This window comes from Sardina pilchardus, chromosome 22 (genome assembly GCF_963854185.1).
Source record: "Sardina pilchardus chromosome 22, fSarPil1.1, whole genome shotgun sequence".
Classification (NCBI taxonomy): Eukaryota; Metazoa; Chordata; class Actinopteri; order Clupeiformes; family Clupeidae; genus Sardina; species Sardina pilchardus.
Window position 1 is genome coordinate 2,598,316 of NC_085015.1, and position 23,515 is coordinate 2,621,830.

The 23,515-nt window shown below is 45.2% G+C and overlaps 2 protein-coding genes across 2 annotated transcripts in view; both read right to left on the reverse strand.

Annotated features, from left to right (window-relative positions):
* Positions 1-3,657, reverse strand: part of LOC134069553 (UNC93-like protein MFSD11) — a 13,129-nt gene extending 9,472 nt beyond the window's left edge. The window contains exons 1-4 of the mRNA XM_062525510.1: positions 3,456-3,657; positions 3,003-3,144; positions 1,726-1,781; positions 375-482 (exon numbers count right to left, since the gene is read on the reverse strand). Of these exons, the coding sequence (XP_062381494.1) occupies positions 375-482; positions 1,726-1,781; positions 3,003-3,098 (260 nt within the window). The 5' untranslated portion in view covers positions 3,099-3,144; positions 3,456-3,657. The remainder of the gene's footprint in view (positions 1-374; positions 483-1,725; positions 1,782-3,002; positions 3,145-3,455) is intronic.
* A 2,648-nt stretch (positions 3,658-6,305) lies between these two features.
* Positions 6,306-21,479, reverse strand: mfsd11 (major facilitator superfamily domain containing 11). Its single transcript, XM_062525512.1, has 14 exons — positions 21,276-21,479; positions 20,817-20,954; positions 20,238-20,293; positions 18,654-18,761; positions 17,865-17,944; positions 17,540-17,636; positions 14,330-14,388; positions 11,842-12,010; positions 9,449-9,489; positions 9,276-9,341; positions 9,000-9,125; positions 7,859-8,033; positions 7,565-7,700; positions 6,306-6,743 (listed from the first exon to the last, which is right to left on the reverse strand). Exons 2-14 carry the CDS (start codon positions 20,910-20,912, stop codon positions 6,582-6,584), a joined length of 1,371 nt encoding a protein of 456 aa, XP_062381496.1. The 5' UTR covers positions 20,913-20,954; positions 21,276-21,479; the 3' UTR covers positions 6,306-6,581.
* Positions 21,480-23,515: the final 2,036 nt, after the last annotated feature.

Here is a 23,515-nt window from a genome sequence, read left to right on the forward strand (position 1 = left end):
AGAGATGGAGAAGGAGAGGGAGAATGAGAGAGAGATGGAGAAGGAGAGGGGGAAAGAGAGAGAGAGAGAGGTGTGGAGGTGCTGATATTTGATGGGAGGTGCATAGGGTGCATAAGGTGCTTGATGCTGTTGGTCAGACCAGGTGTTCATTCAATCAATAAAGAAAGGATATCATCCGTGAACAGCTTTCTGGAATAACCCTCTGGTGTGTGTGTGTGTGTGTGTGTACCTGTAGAGGAGACCACTGAAGAACATGGCCAGCTGTGTGCCCCTCTGGTGTGTGTGTGTGTGTGTGTGTGTGTGTGTGTGTGTGTGTGTGTGTGTGTGTGTGTGTGTGTGTGTGTGTGTGTGTGTGTGTGTGTGTGTGTGTGTACCTGTAGAGAAGACCACTGAAGAACATGGCTAGCTGTGGACCAATGACAGCCACCACTGAGGGAGCGATGAGGTTGGAGGCTGAGAACACGCCGTAGATGATGGACATACTAAACAAACAAACAAACAAACAAACAAACAAACAAACAAGCAAACAAACAAACATGCTTTCAGTCAGTCAGTCACTTATGCATTCAGTCACTCACTCCAGGTCTTTCCTCTAATACCGTGATTTCCCAACTATTAGCAATCGGGTCTGCAACCTCACGATACAGAATGCAATCAAACACACACGCGCACGCACACACACACACACACACACGGCAAGCAGCAATCAGGTCTGCAACCTCACGATACAGAATGCAATCAAACACACACACACACACACACAGAGCAAGGTGATCGTGACGCTGACGGAGGCTGGCTTGAAGCGCGGTCACATGTGCGCTATTCCTGAGCGTTTCTGTTGTGCTGCGCTGGGTGACTGGACTCAATTACCTTCACAGAGACACGGACTGCACCGGCTCTATTAGATGAAGCCACGGTGTGTGTGTGTGTGTGTGTGTGTGTGTGTGTGTGTGTGTGTGTGTGTGTGTGTGTGTGTGTGCATTTTTAGTCCCCATAAAAACACACACTAACCAGGAAAAATCAGATCCATATCTGGTACACAGGGATCCATGCGTCTGAATGACTAAAATCCTAAATGTGTCTTAAGTCAAGATGGAATCTCCAGTAGGAACAGTGGAACTTTCTAGACTCCTGGTATAAGGTGGGGATCACACTGGCCAGTGGCAGGTTTCCTATTGTTCTCTATGGTTCGGCAGCGGACCGGTTGCAGCGCTCGCATAACGCTAGCGTTGAACATGTTAAACGTTGAACTTGTTTCAACTTTGGGCAAACCGTTTGTGTCACTTAGCAACGAGATAGAACTTATTATGGTATGCGTGTTGCGTTACGCTTACCACTTCGCTTCATTGTGCGATCCAAGGGTGTGTGTGTTTGTGTGTGTGTGTGTGCGTGCGTGCGTGCATGCTTGTGTGTGTGTGTGTGTGTGTGTGTGTGTCAAATAGAACCGCTGGCACAGTTATGAGGGACAACCCTCCAGTGGCCACAAAGAAGCGAGAACCTGGCATGCCATGTGTGTCCCGTCCCAGTGTTAGGCTGAGAGAACAGCTAATACGGTTCTAATACGGAGTGACGGAACCGAATAATGAGCACCGCTGGTGTGTGTGTGTGCCTCCATTCTACAGTACTGTATGTATGAGAGAAATCTCAGTGGTGGAACTGGGAGAACCCGTAACACCATGAGGTAGGTGGGGTGGTAGAACCTGGTGTTAGAACATGATGTCGTACCTGGTGTATCCCGTTCCATGGAAGTCTGAGCTGTTGTAACTCTTCAGCACGGTTTGCTGGGAAGACAAGAAGGAACCGAGACTTTATGCAACGACACGGTACCAAGACAGATGACAAAAACATATATCCGTCACTTTACCTTTATTCTTTAGACAAATGACACAAAGACCTGACCTTCTCTACCAGCCCTGATTTCTGGGAATAAACCTGTAAAAACAATCTTCCATATGACCACTAACTCTAACAGCCATTACAATATAAAGTCATTCGCAGAACTCACATGGTACAAAGCAAAATGTTTAACATGGGACTGGCCAACACAGACATCTACCCATAGTGCACTGCACCCTCAGGAGCACAAACAACTACTGTACCTCCTCCACGCAATCTGGCATTGCCAACCAGCTCACTCCCTATGGGTAAGGGTTACTGGAACCAGCTCACTCCCTATGGGTAAGGGTTACTGGAACCAGCTCACTCCCTATGGGTAAGGGCTACTGGAACCAGCTCACTCCCTATGGGTAAGGGCTACTGGAACCAGCTCTCTCCCTATGGGTAAGGGTTACTGGAACCAGCTCTCTCCCTATGGGTAAGGGTTACTGGAACACTCTCCACCATCCTTAAAGGGACACGTCACCGATTAGCATTAAGCTTTGTATCTTTAGAAAACCAGGCATGTTTTTGAATAGTCGTGCATAATTCCCTCAGTTTGTCTTGAGATGGGAGAAATGCGGATTTCAATGAAACCCATGAATAGGACTTCCTGCTTTCAATGATGTAAAATGATGATTTTTACATCACTGAAAGCAGGAAGTCCAATATTGAAATCCGTATTTCTCCCATCTTAAGGCAAACTGAGGGAATGATGCACGACCATTTAAAAACATGACTGGTTTTCTAAAGATGCAAAGCTTAATGCTAATCAGTGAAGTGTCCCTTTAAGAACCCCAGCATCAGCACCACTCACACTTGGTCTTGGCAATAACATCCAATATACACCACCCACGAGTCCCATCTGAATTAAAAAAATAATTTACTCATTTATCTAGCTGTGGCTAAGAAAGTAGTCTTCCAAAACGAGCATGTGTCTGACTTTGAAGATACCTGGAACCCAATAACCTTTTTAAATTCGACCAAAACAAACAAGAACGACAGGGGTCAGTGACACAATATTCTCGAGCAACTTACACCATGTATATGACCGGACCTTCCAAGAACAAGAAAACTGAAGAACTACATTTGTGTGGTGCTTTCAGCAAGCAGGTTGGCGTTGTTACCTCGATGTTCCCGCATGTTTGAAAGGCGGTGAACATGATCATAAACGCGAAGCCGAGGATGATGATGTTGAGCAGCGACTTTCCTTCGGGACTCATGTTGACGGGATGTTCTCACTCTTGACCACCACGTCTCACGGGGCACCTATCAGCATAAGAAAACGTATAGTTTACATCGCTGCACTGACATGATCAAAGCCTAATAAAGCTAGTGGATGACAAGTGGTTGCATACAGGACATTCAGACAAGAGAAGAGTCGACGTGAGAAGTTTGACAGCCAGCCTAACGGTTGATAATTAAGCAAACCAGAATGTATGTAGTCTACAGTCTATGGCACAAAAATAAGCTAAGGTCTGTCAATAGCGCTTTTGCGAATACAGGGACAATCGTCCATGAGGTTAATTTCTACCAGAGCCCTTATTAGACATTCTCTGTTTCTACTCATCTTAACTGACCTTTAGACGTTGTAGGCTAGTTTAACGTCTCACACTCAAAGATCCCGTAACCTTTGCGACCACGACCAGATCCCAGTCGCGTGCAGACAGGATCTGTCATGAACATCATCTGACTTGTTTTCCTGCGTGACCACTAGATGTACGGTAAAACATCAAATATGCTGTCTCTTGTGTTTTCCAATCTACGATTTCTAGCATCACCGGTAACGTCTATCATGTGAGCCGTCAGCTGACCGACACTCACCTGCCTCAGTGCACCATGGGAAAATGAGTCCATTAGACATTCTCTGGTTCTGGTCAAAGCTCCGCTGTAAAACACTGTTCTGGTCCTACATGCTAAAAACATTGTTTTAAATCCCATAAAGTTAGGAACACCCATAACCGCACAATAGTGCACATTAATCAACTTTATTGATAGTCACTTCTAAATCACTTTGGATAAATTATGTGGGCTAAATCAGATAACTTAGCCAACTGGACGGCTGTGAGTCAAGGCCCCCCATCACACGCGGCATGCGCAATGAGAACATTACCTCAACCAAGAGCAACTTAGCGGTAAGCGCAGCGCATGCCGTGTGCAATGTGCCCACAGAGTAAACCTAAAACATGCCGTGTGTGTGTGTGTGTTCTAGCAGATATTTGCCCCACTACCCAGTAGCAATACTCGGAACACTGTGTGTGTGTGTGTGTGTGTGTGTGTGTGTGTGTGTGTGTGTGTAGCAAATACTTTGACCCTTTCAATCTGTTCCCAGAGTGTTTCTGAATGAAACATTCATAACCAACGCAGAGACTTTGACATGAAAATTAAAAGTGTATTTATTTATTTATTTATTTGTTGCAGTAAAAGGAGGGGAATCACAGAGCACACACATTAACGATGCTTTCTTTTTTTATTTCTGTGCCGCACAATGACTATAATGTCTCAATGCAGATTTACATCTCCATCAGAGTCCACAGGCGATAGCGTTCCTGTCAAGTTGAGCTGTCAACACACTCAGGTGTGTGAAGGGGGCATACGCTCAATTAGCCCATGTCATCCCCGGGCCAACTCTCATTCCAATCATCATCCAGAGGGGGGCGTCAGCCCGTAAAAAGACAAATATATTTTTATAAAATACAATCATTATAAGAAACACGAGACAACAAGAGTTCTAGTGCAATAATAAATAGATCCATTAGACATTTCAAAGCATCATGAGTCTTTGTTGGTCAATCCACTCTATATGACGTGTAGCCTATCACAGCCAGAGTGGATGATCCACTCTATGACTTGTAGCCTATCACAGCCAGAGTGGATGACCCACTCTATGACTTGCAGCCTATCACAGCCAGAGTTCATTCACTTTAAATATTCTGGGTCTATGAGGAACAAGATCAACTTAGTCCTCCATTTAGACCAAGGGGCTCAAGTGTGTCAAGTGTGTGGATCCAATAGGCCTCCTCCATGCATATGGGCTTTTCAAACGATGTCACCACCTCTGGCTGGCGTGAAGGGTTCCTCTATGCCCCAGAATCTGAATGATGGGGAACCGTGGTCTGCCTGCATGTAACGTCTTGCGACAGCATAATTAGCGTTTCAGGTTCGTATCGCCGTTTTGACCTTGGAAGCGTGCAGATCGAGGGCTCCAAGTGTGTGTGTTGAGCGTTAGAAGCGTGCAAGTTGAGCGCTGCAAGTGTGTGTGTGTTGAGTGTTGGAAGTGTGTGTGTGTGTGTGTTGAGTGTTGGGCTGGGTGTTAAGTAGTGCTTGCTGCACAGTGAGGTGAAGAGGCAGGCAGGCTGATGTGTGTCTTGGGAAGCACTGGCTTAAAGCAGTGCATGCTGGGACTTCATCACGATTTTTACGATTCCCAAACTCCATTCATTCGTGAACAGGGATTTTTTCTTACGAACCGGAACATGGGAAAATCCTAATCGAACGCATACGAAATGACAGTAGTAGACAGTAGAGAAATTCATCTGTTCTTCTGTTACTCACACACACACACAGCGCTATTATGCAACCAAACACACACACATTCCTGTGCGACATTCCTGTCCATGTTAGTCAGAGTGACCCCTATTGTCCCCTGGGCGGACACACACACACACAAGAGGCAAAGCAATGCAGAGATACGGGAAAAAGCTTTCATTCACAGCGAACTCTTTGGCAGACCTGGGTAAACAAAATAAATAAGCGAAATCAACTTAACTCCTGTGCTCATCGTCCTTCATTGTACAACATAACTGATCTATCAAAACATCTCCAGCTTCAGGAAGGAGTGTTTTTTCTCTTCTGCAACACACACACACACACACACACACACGGTCTGACTGATGTCCTGACGTTAAGTGCGCTCTCCTGAGTCCTATAAAGTGAACTAAGTTTAAACCGGATCTCCCTTTGTGACAGCAGAGGTGTGATGTGTGGTGATTAGTACGTAGTGTGTGTGTGTGTGTGTGTGTGTGTGTGTGTGTGTGTGTGTAAAATCACAAAAGTCTTATCCACCGGAGTGGAACAGGCACCATCAGTGGATTCTTCCATGATTCTGTGTGTAAACAAACAAAGAAACAAACAAACAAACAAAACAAATGAAGGAAGGAAGGAAAATATGGCTGCCTGGCACAGTCCCTCATGCCAGCCCCCCCCCCCCCCCACAGTCACCCGAGCCCCGAGTCTGGGCCGTGCCCCCCTGCGCTGAAGAGAGTCTGAGCCGTGCCCCCCCCGCGCTGAAGAGAGTCTGGGCCGTGCCCCCCTGCGCTGAAGAGAGTCTGGGCCGTGCCCCCCCTGCGCTGAAGAGAGTCTGGGCCGTGCCCCCCCTGCGCTGAAGAGAGTCTGGGCCGTGCCCCCCCGCGCTGAAGAGAGTCTGGGCCGTGCCCCCCCCGCGCTGAAGAGAGTCTGGGCCGAGCGCTCAGGCAGGCGGTACAGCTGGCATTCCACAGCGGAACAGAGCGTCTCATGTGCCCCTGCCACCCACCCCTGGGCAGGCAAGCACACACACCCACGTGTGTGTATATATGTGTGTGTGTGTGTGTGTGTGCACGAGGGTGGGTCGGCCGTTGGGGTCAGATGCTGTGGTAGTCGGAGTCGCGCTGGCGTGTGATTGGTCAGATGCTGTGGTAGTGGGAGTCACGCTGGCGTGTGATTGGTCAGATGCTGTCGTAGTCGGAGTCGCGCTGGCGTTGGACGGCGAGCCACTCGGCCAGGAAGAAACTGAGCGTGCCCAGAAAGCCCGTCACCACCAGCACCAGCAGCTGCCAGTGCAGCAGCAGGTAGTTACTGTACAGGAACGCCACCGCCGCCATGATGGACTACACACACACACACACACACACACACAGAGATCGAGAGAAAGACATCAACAGATTATTATTCTCCTAACTGAAATTTCTGCGTTTTAATTCAGCTTCAACCCTTAATATAGAAACGTTGTTCAAACTTGATAACGAAGGTCTTGAAGAGGACATGTGAGCAATGCAGCTCATTTTTTTAAACTTTGCGATATTAACGAAAAAATTATTTTCCCCTCCCCATAGACTTTGCATTGGCATTATGACATCACAATGGACTAATTAAACCGATTTGCACCTGTATCAACTGCCAGCTGCTCAATTAGGCCCCATCAAAGAGCCAGTTAAAATTATTGCACCTGTATCAACTGCTTTCTGCTCAACTATCTGACTAACTTATTTCCACTACCACCTTGACACACACACCTTATACTGGATCACAGTACCAATCTTCAGTACATTCATGTGCATCTTTAGCTTTAGTATATTTTACTGTTCTTTTTTAGTCGTGTTGATTTGTTGATTTGCTTTTTATCATCCTGTTTACATTGTAGTGTATGTTGTGTGTGGTGATTTAAGATGCTGGGACCTTGAATTTCTCCTTGGAGATCAATAATCAAGTATCTATCTATCTATCTATCTATCTATCTATCATCTATCTATCCCAACTCTCTCCATTCAAGGATATAATTATCTCTACAGTGTCTGTTGTAAAACTGCATTTTCTTTTTATCATATGTATGCACTGGTAATTCCTCGGGATTACATTCTGTAGTTTGAATGTGTAATGAGCAACCAGTGCTCTGATTGGTCTGGTCAGTGCAATTGCCATGGTGACCTACCTGGATGAATTTGAAGACGGCGAAGGCTGGGGCGCTGTCCTCACGGAACAGGTATCCCACAATGCTTAGCAGCTGCGTGTTGAAGCAGCTGTCTCCAAAACCCAGCAGGAAACTACACAACAGGGCCACCTCTGCACTGCCAGGTAAACACCACACACACACACAAATTAAACATCCTCCTCACACACACACTACACATTCCTCACACACACACATACACCAATGCATCCAAACTAAATCATGGACACACACACACACACACACACACACACACGTTCTCACTCTCTGGCTCACCTGGGCGTGATGAAGGCCTGCAGGTGTGTCCCCTCCTCAGGTGCGATGGGTGCATCGCTGGCGATGTTGAGGAAGATCAGGTAGAACGCCACGAAGTGTGTGACCAGCCCCAGCAGCACCACGGGGTTCCGTCCGAACCGGTTACACTTATTCAGCATCCCGAATATGCCCCCTCCTGGAGACACAACGCAAGTGCACCCCGTTACTCTCCATCAACACACACACAGGCAGCACACAACTTGAGGCTCCCCGGGTCGGTCAAAAAAGTGCCTCGGAACACACCGAAGCGATTCTGATGCCGAGGGTACGTTCTGCACGTGCAGAAAATGTGACACGTTGGAGGTCAATGGATCATGAATCATGTCCCCAATCAGTGTGCCAAATTTCACAACTTTTCACCAGTCGCTTCTATGGGCTGCCGTTGACTTCCATGGTATAATAATAATAATAATAATAATAATAATAATAATAATAATAGGAAAACGTAGCAAAACAAGGGGTGCCTTCTCAGCTTCGCTGCTTGGCCCCCAAATATACATATACTGTGTACTATTTTGTTGTCATTGCTTGAGTATGATGCCAATGAAACACTCTCTAAGGCACGGAATAATGTATTTTCGCCCGTTAACTGAGCTAGCTAGCTAGCTACGTTAACACAGCTAGCTAAGCAAGGACTTTGGCTAAACTTGTATATTTTTGCAAACTAACCTGAAATAACATACGTTCAGCAACTGTGTGGTAGTCTACTAGTTCTAGCAAAAATATGTTGGGATAGTTTATCAAAATGGCTTACTGTAGGGCTAATTGTCATGCTAACCTGAGATGTTTAGAAGGGCTAGCACTCCACCAATTAGATTGATCATTAAGGCTGACTGCCACTAGCGATTCGACACGTCAAGCCGGTCAAAATGAACACCTCCTCCGACTGACGACGGCACGGGACACACCAAACAGACTCGAGTCCCCCACCCTCGCCCCGAAGAAGTCTGGCAGTCGATAATCGGGTTGGCATGTCCCGGCCTTTACTCACACCATTTACAAAACATAGCAGCACTTTCTACTAAGATTAGCAGAAGTGTTCACACACACACACACACACACACCTACACACACACACACACACACACACACACGTACGTACCCAGGATCTCCCCGATGCCAATGAAGATGCCAGAAAGGCCGATCAGGCTCTTGGCGTTGTCTCCAAACACAGTCATGGCACCAATACTGGTGCCGTACACGCCACTGTAGAAGGTCAACTCCAGCCCTGAAGGGCACAGGGGCCAGAGAGGTCGAAGGTCACACACACATTGAACCATATCTGAACAGTCACTCTGTAGGAGGACGAAGCCAAGCGTTTCATGGGTAAGTGGGAATGAACACACACACACCACATGTCTAAAATGCTACTTCTTACCTGAGTAGGCTATGGATATACTGAGCAACAGCATTTCTTTGGTGACAAAGAGCTTCAGAGCCTTCTCTGCGAAACACACACACACACACACAAATCAGCAGTTGACCATTGGCAGTGCACAACAACCAAAGTTGAAACGGCAGAGAGAGGACTGATTTAACAGCGCTACTTACTGAAGGCATCCAGGGCCTGGAAGCCTAAACTGGGACGTGCTCTATAAACACAAAAAAACACAACATTCAGCAGCACTTCAGAATGATATTTGACTAACTGTAATAAAGTGTGTAAATGTTCTAAGTAACCAACTACAATAAAATGTGTAAATGTACTAACTAACTATGATAAAAATGTGTAGATGTTCTAACTAACTATGATCAAATGTGTAAATATTCTAACTAACTATAATAAAATGTGTGGATGTTCAGATTAACTAATGAAATGTGTAAATGCGCTAACTGACTCCATCTCCTTTGACTAGTGCTTCTGCACCCTCATCCTCTGGTAGTTAGCAGTATTACCAGAGAGGGTTAAAGCGGAGCGAGAGGCGCAAACGTTCGGCAATTTCCGCGTTCTGTTTTCGCAAAGGGGAGGGGGGGCGAAATCCCCCTTTAAGCAGACCTAGAAAGTGACGTTACATTTTAACTGAACAGCTTGAGAGATCGATATCCCACTATGACGCCTCTGCTGCACGCCTCTTTAAGCAGACAGGAATTGTTCGAATTTTGCTTCCATAGAGATGCATTATGTTGCTCTATCTTGTCAGTAATGAAAGATCTTTGGTATTACTGTTAGCAATTAGCATTAGCATCAGTGTAAAGGCTAAGGGGCTAGTGCTTCTGCACCCTCATCCTCTGGTAGTTAGCAGTATTACTGTGTTAGCAATTAGCATTAGCATCAGTGTAGAGGCTAAGGGGCCAGTGCTTCTGCACCCTCATCCTCTGGTAGTTAGCAGTATTACTGTGTTATCAATTAGCATTAGCATTAGCATTAGTGTAAAGGCTAAGGGGCCAGTGCTTCTGCACCCTCATCCTCTGGTAGATAGCAGTATTACTGCGTTATCAATTAGCATTAGCATTAGCATCAGTGCAGAGGCTAAGGGGCTAGTGCTTCTGCACCCTCATCCTCTGGTAGTTAGCAGTATTACTGTGTTAGCATTAGCATTAGCATCAGTGTAGAGGCTAAGGGGCTAGTGCTTCTGCACCCTCATCCTCTGGTAGTTAGCAGTATTACTGTGTTAGCAATTAGCATTAGCATCAGTGTAGAGGCTAAGGGGCTGGGGTACTGTGCAGTAGCCTGAAACCGTATAGGGTCTTATACTGCGTTCATGCAGCTCGGAACCTCGGAGGACCTGCCTTTAAAAAGTCCCGACCTCCGAAAAAAATGTGTTCATGAGATCAGTTCGGAAAATAAATACAGGAAACGCATAAATACGTTATTACAACTGCTTAGTATGGTTGAGCAAGAAGGAAATTGTCTTGGGCGAGTGTTTCTGTCTGTGTTGTTAATTTAGTGACAAATTACCTTGCCTATTCGTAATGACAGTGAAATTCACCTCTTGTGTCCTTGCAAGGGAGGCCGTCGTGGTTGGAGAATATGATAGTGACGTCAAGTCGGACACCTCGGGGCACAAAACTTCCGCACGAGTCTCCGAGGAAAAAATCCCACCCGACCTAGCGTTCATGTCATTTTTCCGCTATCAGAGGTCAGAAATTTCCGAGGTTCCGAGCTGCATGAACGCAGTATTAAACCCCAAGTTGCGGGGACAATGTAATCCCTTGTAATATAGTTGACATATGTAAGTCACTTGGGAGAACGGTGTCTGTTGAATGAATGAATTAATGAATTAATGTAAATTATTTAAAATGTGTACAGGTTGGCAGGTGTGTAGTAGAATTATCCTAAATATCTCTGTCCTACGCAGGACTCCAGATCTCCCCTCCTAAACATCTCTCTCAACAGCTGACTTCTTCTCGACGTTTCTTCTTCGTGAACAGCGGTTTCTGTCGGTCACTGACATCATTGTTCGATACAACTTTGGACGTTGATGGATACATCTATGCTGCCTTCAAAACTGAGCAAAACAAAAGGCATCTTATAAGGCGCCATTTATGATTCAGACATGCCACAACACCTCGCTCCCCTGTCTTAAAAGGCAGCATCTTTTTCTCCACTCCTAAGCAGCTCTGTCCTGTGCAGGTGACACGACTCCATTTGATCCTTTTCCATCAGCTGCTGATTAACTAATGAGCTTTTCTAATGACCGCTGCAACTCAAGCAAGCCTGGCAGCAACTCTTGCTTTCAGAGGATCTATGGTGTGTGTGAGTGTGAGTACGCGTGTGTGTGTGTGTGTGTGTGTGTGTGTGTGTGTGTGTGTGTGTGTGTGTGTGTGTGTGTGTGTGTGTGTGTGTGAGTGTGAGTGAGTGTGAGTGAGTGTGAGTGTGAGTGAGTGTGAGTGTGAGTACGCGTGTGTTTGTGTGTGTGTTTGTGTGTGTGTGTGTGTGTGTGTGTGTGAGTGTGAGCATGCGTGTGTGCGTGCGTGTGTGTCTCCCCCTGCTGGGCACTCACGAGAGTACTGCAGGGCTGCTGTCGGTGAGTGAGGTATCCGCGGGCAACAGGGACTCGGAACCCTCAGAGGGGACGGGGTCAGGCTCGGACCGCTGGATCAGGAAGAACAGGAAGCTGCCCACCAGACTGATGACCGTCAGGGAGATGAACAGCGTCTGGCGGTCCTTATCTGGACACACACACACACACACACACACACACACACACACACACACACACACACACACACACACACACACACACACACACACACACACACACACACACACACACACACACACACACACACACACACACACACACACACACACACACACACACACACACACACACACACACACACACACACACACACACACGACCAGAAGAAACATCATCAGGTCACACACACAATTCCAAGAACACAACCAAACTGATGACCTTGACAAACATGAAGATTGATAAACCGATGACCCCACACACACCCCATGACCAGAACATAAAACACACACACACACACACACACACACACACACACACCATTCCACATGATGAGAACATAAACCAGACTGATGACTATAAGAGATAAGGAAATGATAAACTGATGACACACACACACGGCCGTAGAGAAAAGGCAATAATCTCCTAAAATCAGCTGCACTTTTATCCAGAAGTTCCTAGAAGTTAATTTGTCCCCAGTGGTCAATAAAGAGCTGTGGAATCTCCCTCAGAGACAAAAGATTGACTGTGTTTACAAACACACACACACACGGTTAAGGCTGTAACTCCACTCCATGACTATGCCGTTGCCTCGACGCTGGCGTGAGCCTTCCGGAGTTCTGCATCTCCTGTGTCAGCACCGTGGTCGTCAGGACGGTGAACTCCATAGTGTAGTGTGGAAATATTGATGTCTGAATTACCACTGCCCAAAAAATACCACTGCCCAAAAAATACCACTGCCCAAAAAATACCACTGCCCAAAAAATACAACTGCCCAAAAAATACCACTGCCCAAAAAAGACAACAGCCCAAAAAATACAACAGCCCAAAAAATACCACTGCCCAAAAAATACAACTGCCTAAAAAATACAACAGCCCAAAAAATACAACAGCCCAAAAAATACAATAGCCCAAATAATACCACTGCCCAAATAATACCACTGCCCAAATAATACAACTGCCCAAATAATACCACTGCCCAAAAAATACAACTGCCCAAACATACCACTGCCCAAAACATACCACTGCCCAAAAAATACCACTGCCCAAAAAATACAACTGCCCAATAATACCACTGCCCAAAAAATACCACTGCCCAATAATACCACTGCCCAAAAATTACCACTGCCCAATAACACAACTGCCCAAAAAATACCACTGCCCAAAAAATACAACTGCCCAAACATACCACTGCCCAAACATACCACTGCCCAAAAAATACCACTGCCCAAAAAATACAACTGCCCAAAAAATACCACTGCCCAAAAAAGACAACAGCCCAAAAAATACAACAGCCCAAAAAATACCACTGCCCAAAAAATACAACTGCCTAAAAAATACAACAGCCCAAAAAATACAACAGCCCAAAAAATACAATAGCCCAAATAATACCACTGCCCAAATAATACCACTGCCCAAATAATACAACTGCCCAAATAATACCACTGCCCAAAAAATACAACTGCCCAAACATACCACTGCCCAAAACATACCACTGCCCAAAAAATACCACTGCCCAAAAAATACAACTGCCCAATAATACCACTGCCCAAAAAATACCACTGCCCAATAATACCACTGCCCAAAAATTACCACTGCCCAATAACACAACTGCCCAAAAAATACCACTGCCCAAAAAATACAACTGCCCAAACATACCACTGCCCAAACATACCACTGCCCAAAAAATACCACTGCCCAAAAAATACAACTGCCCAATAATACCACTGCCCAAAAAATACCACTGCCCAAAATACAACTGCCCAAAAAAATACCACTGCCCAATAATACCACTGCCCAAAAATTACCACTGCCCAATAACACAACTGCCCAAAAAATACCACTGCCCAAAAAATACAACTGCCAAAAAAATACGTCTGCCCAAAAAATACCACTGCCCAAAAAATACCACTGATTTCAAAATGTTACTGACAGACAGACAATTCTGTCATTGTCACCAAAATATGTCTGAGTTTACCTGCAAAACTCATCAGTGAACTAGCATGTTGCTACTCATCAGTGAACTAGCATGTTGCTACTCATCAGTGAACTAGCATGTTGCTACTCATCAGTGAACTAGCATGTTGCTACTCTGAGTTTACCTGCAAAACTCATCAGTGAACTAGCATGTTGCTACGCTGGTCTCTGGAAGCAGCGGCCTATCAGCACACATCAGTGTATCTTAGCCGCCATGTGTCCGTGTCTGTGCGATTGTGTGTGTGTGTGTGTGTGTGTGTGTGTCTGTGTCTGTGCAAGAAGAGCTCTCAGCACGCAGAGGTGGCCATCTTACCTGATATGTGTGTTTTCCCGTGCCAGGCGATGTAGACGTACAGGTTCCCAAAGAACATGCTAGAACACAAGAGACGAGAACACATGAGAACATGCTAGAACACAGAGAGGAGAGAACATGCTAGAACACAGAGAGGAGAGGGAGAACACATGAGAACATGCTAGAACACAGAGAGGAGAGAACATGCTAGAACACAGAGAGGAGAGGGAGAACACATGAGAACATGCTAGAACACAGAGAGGAGAGGGAGAACACATGAGAACATGCTAGAACACAGAGAGTAGAGGGAGAAGAACACATGAGAACATGCTAGCACATAGAGAGTAGAGGGAGAAGAACACATGAGAACATGCTAGCACATAGAGAGTAGAGGGAGAAGAACACATGAGAACATGCTAGAACACAGTGAGAAGAGGGAGAACACATGAGAACATGTGGCTGTTATGGTGTTCTTCTCGCCATTCAATCCCCATCAGCTTAAACGTATTACTCATCTGCAGTTACGGTGAGGGTGAAGATATCTTTAGTTACGATACGGGTGTAGATATCTTTAGTTACGATACGGGTGTAGATATCTTTAGCTACGATACGGGTGTAGATATCTTTAGTTACCATACGGGTGTAGATATCTTTAGTTACCATACGGGTGTAGATATCTTTAGTTACGATACGGGTGTAGATATCTTTAGTTACCATACGGGTGTAGATATCTTTAGTTACGATACGGGTGTAGATATCTTTAGTTACGATACGGGTGTAGATATCTTTAGTTACCATACGGGTGTAGATATCTTTAGTTACGATACGGGTGTAGATATCTTTAGTTACCATACGGGTGTAGATATCTTTAGTTACCATACGGGTGTAGATATCTTTAGTTACGATACGGGTGTAGATATCTTTAGTTACCATACGGGTGTAGATATCTTTAGTTACGATACGGGTGTAGATATCTTTAGTTACGATACGGGTGTAGATATCTTTAGTTACCATACGGGTGTAGATATCTTTAGTTACGATACGGGTGTAGATATCTTTAGTTACGATACGGGTGTAGTTATTATTCATCTGCAGTTACGGTGAGGGTGTAGATATCTTTAGTTACCATACGGGTGTAGATATCTTTAGTTACGATACGGGTGTAGTAGTTATTATTCATCTTTAGTTACAGTACGATACAGGTGTAAGCGGTGATCATTTGCAGTGATGCCGGTAACGCGTTACTTAGTAGGCTAACGCGTTACTGTATTTTGACCACTTTTTTCGGTAACGAGTAATCTAACGCGCTACTATTTCCAAACCAGTAATCGGATTAAAGTTACTCATCCACGTCTCCGTGCGTTACTATTTTTGTCATTTTCATTTTGTCATTTTTCACTTTCTTCTTGTTGTGTAGACTATCACGTTTTCAGCATGCATGCAGCATACAGACAACTCATGTGTAGGAGTAGGCTCCACGCAGCGACACAAACGTAAACGACAATGCAGGGAGGAGAGAGGCGCGTTTCCTAGATGAAAATACAGTCAGTCGGCATATTTTGAGTTTAAGTCATCTACACATGACAACATTAAGGTAGGCCTACGGTGTACACTCTGTGTTGGCGACAAAGTGCAAGGCCTTTCTAGCTAAACATCCCGAGTTCGCATATAGCTCCCTGACGCACGCAACGGAGAGGGAGAGAGGGAGAGAGGGCTGTGTGTGCCCGACGCGCATCCAAAACAGAGCACCCTGACTGGGCTGTTTCGCTATATCAACCGATACGTTTTCAGTGTAGGCGGGCTTTTATCTCTTTTCTCCCGAACTAAATTAATAAGTTCAATATGGTACAGTAGCGTCAGTCAGTGCCCCCAAAAAGTAACATTTAAGACCGCATCTACGAAAGTGTACCCTTGTCTCACGAAATAATGATCTTGCACACTGCACTGTTAGTGGCAGTGATTTTAGCATCGCCCATGGTGGCTTAAATGATGCTAAATAAATTAGTTTAGTGAGTTTAACAAGTGTAATTTCACTGGCATATTCTAAATGGCTACAGTAGAAGGATACACAAAAAGCCCAAACTACCAAAATCTTCATATTTTATTACCACAGTTTCTATCTATAGGCCTTCCTTATTTAGTATACTGACTAGACATTATTGAACAAACATTCATCTCTAGGCTATTTCAGTATCTCAGTAGGTTAAAGTATTTTTTAGATACCTCCCTGAAATAACGTTTTGCAGGTTGTGATGTCTATATTGTTGATGTTACGGTTAAAATGCACTTCCAATAAAGTAAATATTGGTTTAAACCGGTTGCCATTTTTATGTTGAGGCGGCGGGGGGCTTAGTTTAAAAAGTAACTAAGTAATCTAACTTAGTTACTTTTAGAATTGAGTAATCAGTAAAGTAACTAAGTTACTTTTAGAAGGAGTAGTCAGTAATCAGTAATCGGATTACTGGTTCAAAGTAACTGTGGCAACACTGATCATTTGCTCCAGAGCAGGGCTCACACAATGCACTGGCTCAGTGGTTCACATGCTAGAGCACGTCAGCAGCGACCTCACAGGACACAAGGAGAGGAGGGGTGGTGACCTGTCTTCCCTTCATCATCTCTCTTCCTCTGTCCTTCTCTATCTCTCCATCTTCCCTTCATCATCTCTCTTCCTCTCTCCTTCTCTATCTCTCCATCTTCACCTCACAGGGCACAAGGAGAGGAGGGGTGGTGACCCGTCTCCCCTTCATCATCTCTCTTCCTCTCTCTTTCTCTATCTCTCCATCTTCACCTCACAGGGCACAAGGAGAGGAGGGGTGGTGACCCGTCTCCCCTTCATCATCTCTCTTCCTCTCTCTTTCTCTATCTCTCCATCTTCACCTCACAGGGCACAAGGAGAGGAGGGGTGGTGACCCGTCTCCCCTTCATCATCTCTCTTCCTCTCTCCTTCTCTATCTCTCCATCTTCACCACATCAGCAGTTAACCTCACAGGTCACCTCTCTCTTCTCTCCCTTCATCTTCTCTATCCCTTCATCTTCTCTATCCCTCTTCTTCGACTCCACCTCTCTCTATTTATGTCTGATGGACAATTACACAATTTCGAAAGTTCCCATTGAAACACATGGTGGAGTCTTCAAGATTTCAACATTGCTTCTGCATCTGTGTGTGTGTGTGTGTGTGTGTGTGTGTGTGTGTGTGTGTGTGTGTGTGTGCGTGTGTGTGTGTGCGCTCACCTGAACTGCAGCAGGGCCCAGAAGATGCCGCTGTTCCGGCCGATGGTGCTGTCTGAGGAGTTAATGGTCAACAGGTTCCCCTGAGCAGTCCACAACACTAGAGAGAGAGAGAGAGGGAGAGAGAGAGAGAGAGAGAGAGAGGGAGAGGGGGGGGGAGAGAGAGAGGGAGAGAGAGAGAGAGAGAGAGAGAGAGAGAGAGAGAGGCAGTACAGAGCGTATATACTTCTGTTAATACGTTGAATATGTTTTCAAGTTTACTCCTACTGATATCGTAGAGACATGGCGTGATCGTGCATTTCAAACTCTACTTGGACCAATCGGTTACCTGCTGCAGCGATGCCGACCACAACCGACGCCGTGTAGAAACTCCAGGTCAGTGGATGAATGAACATGGCAATGTAGCCACTACAGAGGGGAGAAAGAAAGAAAGAAAGAAAGAAAGAAAGAAAGAAAGAAAGAAAGAAAGAAAGAAAGAAAGAAAGAAAGAAAGAAAGAAAGAAAGAAAGAAAGAAGAGAGAGAGAGAGAGAGAGAGAGAGAGAGAGAGAGAGAGAGAGAGAAAGAAAGAAAGAAAGAAAGAAAGAAAGAAAGAAAGAAAGAAAGAAAGAAAGAAAAGAAAGAAAAGAAAGAAAGAAAGAAAGAGAGAGAGAGAAAGAAAGAAAGAAAGAAAGAAAGAAAGAAAGAAAGAAAGAAAGAGAGGTGTTGAGGAGACGGATTAGCATTAGATGCTAATATTGTGAGGAGATTAGGAGGAGATTAGCATTAGATGCTAATATTATGACTCTTCAATCAATACATCAAACCGTACAAACAAACATCAAAATAAAAGCACCGCCCCCCAACCAATCAATTATCTTGGATAACGGAGTAACCATCGAACAGAAATCATAAGGGCATGTTGGACTTGTTTCGTAGTATAGGCATTGAATGTGTGTGTGTGTGTGTGTGTGTGTGTGTGTGTGTACCTGTAGAGGAGACCACTGAAGAACATGGCCAGCTGTGTGCCCCTCTGGTGTGTGTGTGTGTGTGTGTGTGTGTGTGTGTGTGTGTGTGTGTGTGTGTGTGTGTGTGTGTGTGTGTGTGTGTGTGTGTGTGTGTGTGTGTGTGTGTGTGTACCTGTAGAGAAGACCACTGAAGAACATGGCCAGCTGTGGACCAATGACGGCCACCACTGAGGGAGCGATGAGGTTGGAGGCTGAGAACACGCCGTAGATGATGGACATACTAAACAAACAAACAAACAAACAAACAAGCATGCTTTCAGTCGGTCAGTCACTTACAGTATGCATTCAGTCACTCACTCCAACGGGGGCCATATCCACCAACATCATGCTCTTCATCATCAAGGCTGCCCATCCAGCTCGTTAGTGACAAAAATGAAGACCACTTTCAATTCAAATGAGAAACTTAGGAGTTCCTGTTTTTCTTTTCCTGCCAAGGGCCATGGTAGTGGTGAATGAGAAAGGATTGTCTTGGGTGCTGCTGTGTGTAGCACTGGGGTTCTCTGATGCTGTGTGTGTGTGTGTGTGTGTGTGTGTGTGTGGTTCTCTGATCTCAGGGCTGCCATATACGATGCTCCCCGCTCCCACCGGGGTTATTGCTGAGGAACGCGTGTGGACGCTGCTCCCGCAGGAGCTATTGCTGAGGAACACTAAGGACGCTGCTTCCGCCGGGGCTATTCCTGAGGAACGTGTGTGGACAACAGAGAGAGAGAGAGAGAGAGAGAGAGAGAGAGAGAGAGAGAGAGTGAGAGTGTGTGTGTGTGTGTGTGGGGGGGGCTGAAAGCAGAGGCTTCATTGTGCTGCCTGACCTGCTGCGGTGGCTGAGTGGATTCAATTACCTTCTCAGAGACACGGAATGCGGCTCTATTAGATTAAGCCATGGTGTGTGTGTGTGAGAGTATTTTTAGTCCCCATAAAAAAGACACACTAACCAGGAAAAATCATATCCATATTTGGTACACAGGGATCCATGGGCCAGAATGACTAAAATCCTAAGGCGGGGATCACATTAGCCAGCGGCAAGCGTAACGCAACGCTCAGACCATAATAATAAATCTAAACATTCTATTTCATTCCTAAGATCAATCTTCGTTGCTACGTTCTTAGACGAGTCTGAGTCTGGTCAAAATACCTAAACATTCTAAAACTGATTGTGATTAGCCGAGCGTTGCGCTTCAAAGTTGGACCAAGTTCAACTCCAAGTTTGCTCAACGCTAGCGTTACGCCAGCGCTGTCACCGTTCCGCTGCCGAACCATTGAGAACAATAGGAAACCTGCCGCTTGCCGCTGGCTAGTGTGATCCCCGCCTAAATGTGTCTGGAGTCAGGATGGAATCTCCAGTAAGAACAGTGAAACGTTCTAGACTCCTGGTATAATAGAACCGCTGGCACAGTTACAAGGGACAACCCTCGAGTGGCCACAAAGAAGCGAGAACCTGCCATGCCATGTGTGTCCCGTCCCAGTGTTAGGCTGAGAGAACAGCTAATACGGTTCTAACGAGTGACAGAACCTAACAATGGACTTGGCTAGTGTTCAGTCGCTAGAACTGTTCTAAAGAGGTGACGGAACCTAATAACGAAGCCGGCTGGTGTGTGTGTGCATCCACTCCGTGTATAAGAGAACCAGTGACTGGGAGAACCTGTGACACCATGAGGTAGGTGGGGGTGGTAGAACCTGGTGTTAGAACATGATGTCATACCTGGTGTATCCAGTTCCATGGAAGTCTGAGCTGTTGTAACTCTTCAGCACGGTTTGCTGGGAAGACAAGAAGGAACCGAGACTTTATGCAACGACACGGTACCAAGACAGATGACAAAAACATACATCCATCCCTTTACCTGATCTTACACATGTTTAGGTGAACTGAATGTGAAAGCTAATAATATTTGTAAACTCGTGTCATTATTTATGTAGCTTTAATGCATATAGCATTCATATATCCAAACGTTTTTACTGACTCATTGCACAACACTATAGTCTAATCTTAAACCGTTCGTGCCACATCACACCTGAGTGAATGTCTGTGGCAGTGCAGCTGTATACTATAGGCTACCATTCAGTGATGACACGCCTGCCACAGGCTACTCACTCAGAGTGGAACATGTTCATCAGGTGTTTTCCAACAAGGGGAAATGCGCTGTGCGACCAACTTACTTCCCTGACGAGTCGGCCCACTTATTCTGTTCAGGTCTGACCTGCTGCTTTCGATTCCTTATCACAACAACTAGCACTAGTGTATATATATATTTTTTTTTTTGTCGGTTTGACGTTACGTTACCTCGATGTTCCCGCATGTTTGAAAGGCGGTGAATATGAACATAAACCCGAAGCCGAGGATGATGATGTTGAGCAGCGACTTTCCTTCGGGACTCATGATGACGGGATGTGCTGGCTGTGTCACCGTCTCGCGGGGCACCTATTAGCAGATCAGAGGAAAGAGAGCTTTATCTGACATCGCTACACTGACATGATCAAAGCCTGATACAACTAATGGAAGACAAAACGGTGTAATTGTACAGGATATTCATTGAACAGGATAAGACATGAGAAGAGTCGACGTGATAAGTTGGAAACCAATTAGCCTAGATAAGCAACAATAAGCTAAGGTCTTTCATTAGCGGTCTTGTGGCGACGTTTTGCGGATACAGAAACAAGGGTTGGCAACACTTTCCATGAGACTGATGTCTAATCTTAACTGACCTTCAACGAGACGGATGCAATCAGCATCTCAACTTACCGAATGTAGCACGGGTGTAGTTTTACGTTACGTCTCAAACGAGTTTTCGGGTTAAACAAAAGGTCCCATCATTGTAACCTTTGCGAGCAGATCCCAGTCGCGTGCAGACAGGAGTGTCATGAAAATCATGTGACTTGCCGACTAGCCGGTCAAGTTCTCCTGCGTGACCACTGGATGTACGGTAGAACATCAAATATGCTGTCGCTAGTGTTTTTCAATTTACGATTTATGGCATCACCGCGCACGGATATCATGTGAGACGTCAGCTGACCGACACTGCAGACACAAATGCCTCTGTGCACTATGGGAAACCGAGTCCCACAAGAGGATTTCGATGAGCTCTGGTAGCCAACGCTACTACAAACATTGTTTTAAATTCCACAAGGTTATGAAGTCACATAACACAATATTTCACATTACTCGACACACATAACTAAACGTTATTGAGTGTCACTTCTAAAGCACACTTCTAAGCTTCTGTGGGCTAAATAATTACATTTCCATTTAATAATGTAGCAGGCTCTTTTTATTCACAGTAGTGGGACTATAGCCTATAAAGTGAGGTGGCCTTATACTGTATTTGCCCCACTATTCATTAGATCTAGACTATGTATGGGCCAGAACTGGGCCAGTAGAAATAATGTCTGGAATGTCGCTGTTGACATATAGTGACCCCTGCAGGCCAAGATACCAGGAGAAAAACAAACAGTCGACTGCGGCAACATTCTGTGCTACAATAGCCTACCATTTAGTCATTTAGCAGGCATACAATTGAAAGCAATTTCCCATACGAGTGCGGCTATAGTATCGAGCTCGGTGATGTTGTGATGTTGTTTGGGCCTAACTTATTCTTCAAAGTATGTCAGCCTCTGAGAAACCCTGACCGTTTGGGTCTATATTGGTGTCTGATATAAGTTCCTCATTTGTCGTTTGTTTTTAGCGAGAACAGAGAACTTTGTCACTCCCTCTGCAAACAGCCGACTGGATGAATCACACCCACCGAGTACAACAGGCTGCAGCAGTAACCTACTCTCTGTGTGTGTGTGTGTGTGTGTGTGTGTGTGTCCATAGGGAGGGTAAAACCGGTTGCAGCAGTCTCTCTCTCTCTCTCTCTCTCTCTCTCTCTTTCACACGCAGGCCGCAGCAGCAGCCTACTCTTTCTCATGCCAACATTAGTGAAGTGGTCAGGCTTACATGAGGACCTGTGGCTGCCTTCAATCTCACAACCTCTTTAACGGCCTCTCTGGCTACTAAACCCACAAGCCTTAAAAGAGGGTTTGAAGCTGTTTGGAGCTGTTCTGTTCTTTATGCCTCAGGTGTGTTGAGAAGCATCTTCGCCAACCGGCTGTGTGGACACTAAACCCTAAGGGTATAGACAGCCATTTCCTTATGACACTTCCCTTCCGGAAAACAACTACTATTGCAGTATGTTGGGACAAAATATTAGTAAACTTATAGGAATACATAGATATTATGACAATCTTATAGTGTTTTGGGGCATACTATAGAAGTATTATGAGATTATACTATAGGAACGTATAGTGGGTAAGGATATTATTGAGGTATTACAGAACATCATGGTATTGTACACTATAGAGCGACTAGAAATCCTATAGTATTGTGATAGATCAAGTTCGTAAGTGTTGAGCCTCTTACCAGTCAGATATAGTGATAGGAGAAGAGAGGTTCAGATCAGAGCAGTGTAGCTTGTTGGTCTTGCCTATTTTAACTGAAGTAATTACCAGTGAGATGTTTAAGACAGTAGGCTGACACCTTGCACATTTTACATATTCATTAGGGGAGGGAGAGGTCCACGTTGTCAAGTATGGTTTAGGCTAGAGGTCCAGAGCCATTTCGACAACAAACAGTTTCACTACAGTGCTGCCTGGAACAATCTTACCCTCTTTCAAGATTTATATTACATCTGTTCTTACATACCTCTCTATGACGGAGTTATCAGCTAAACCAGAGAGGTTGGGTTCTGGCTTTATAAGTCAGCCTGCCACTCCCATGGCCATGGGGTCACGCCCCCTCCAACCTTCCAAAACAATACTTCCAGGTTAGAGATATTTTCATTTGGATAGTATTTTTTTTTTTTTTAAAGCGCATCGATCAATCATTGTGGATTTTGTTTTGTCAAATTCTCCACTACTTTACAGATGTACATCAGACATTTTCCAACTGTCATCTCAGGTTTTGGCTACTGATAAAATAGTTCTTCCGCTGACCCCGGCTGACCC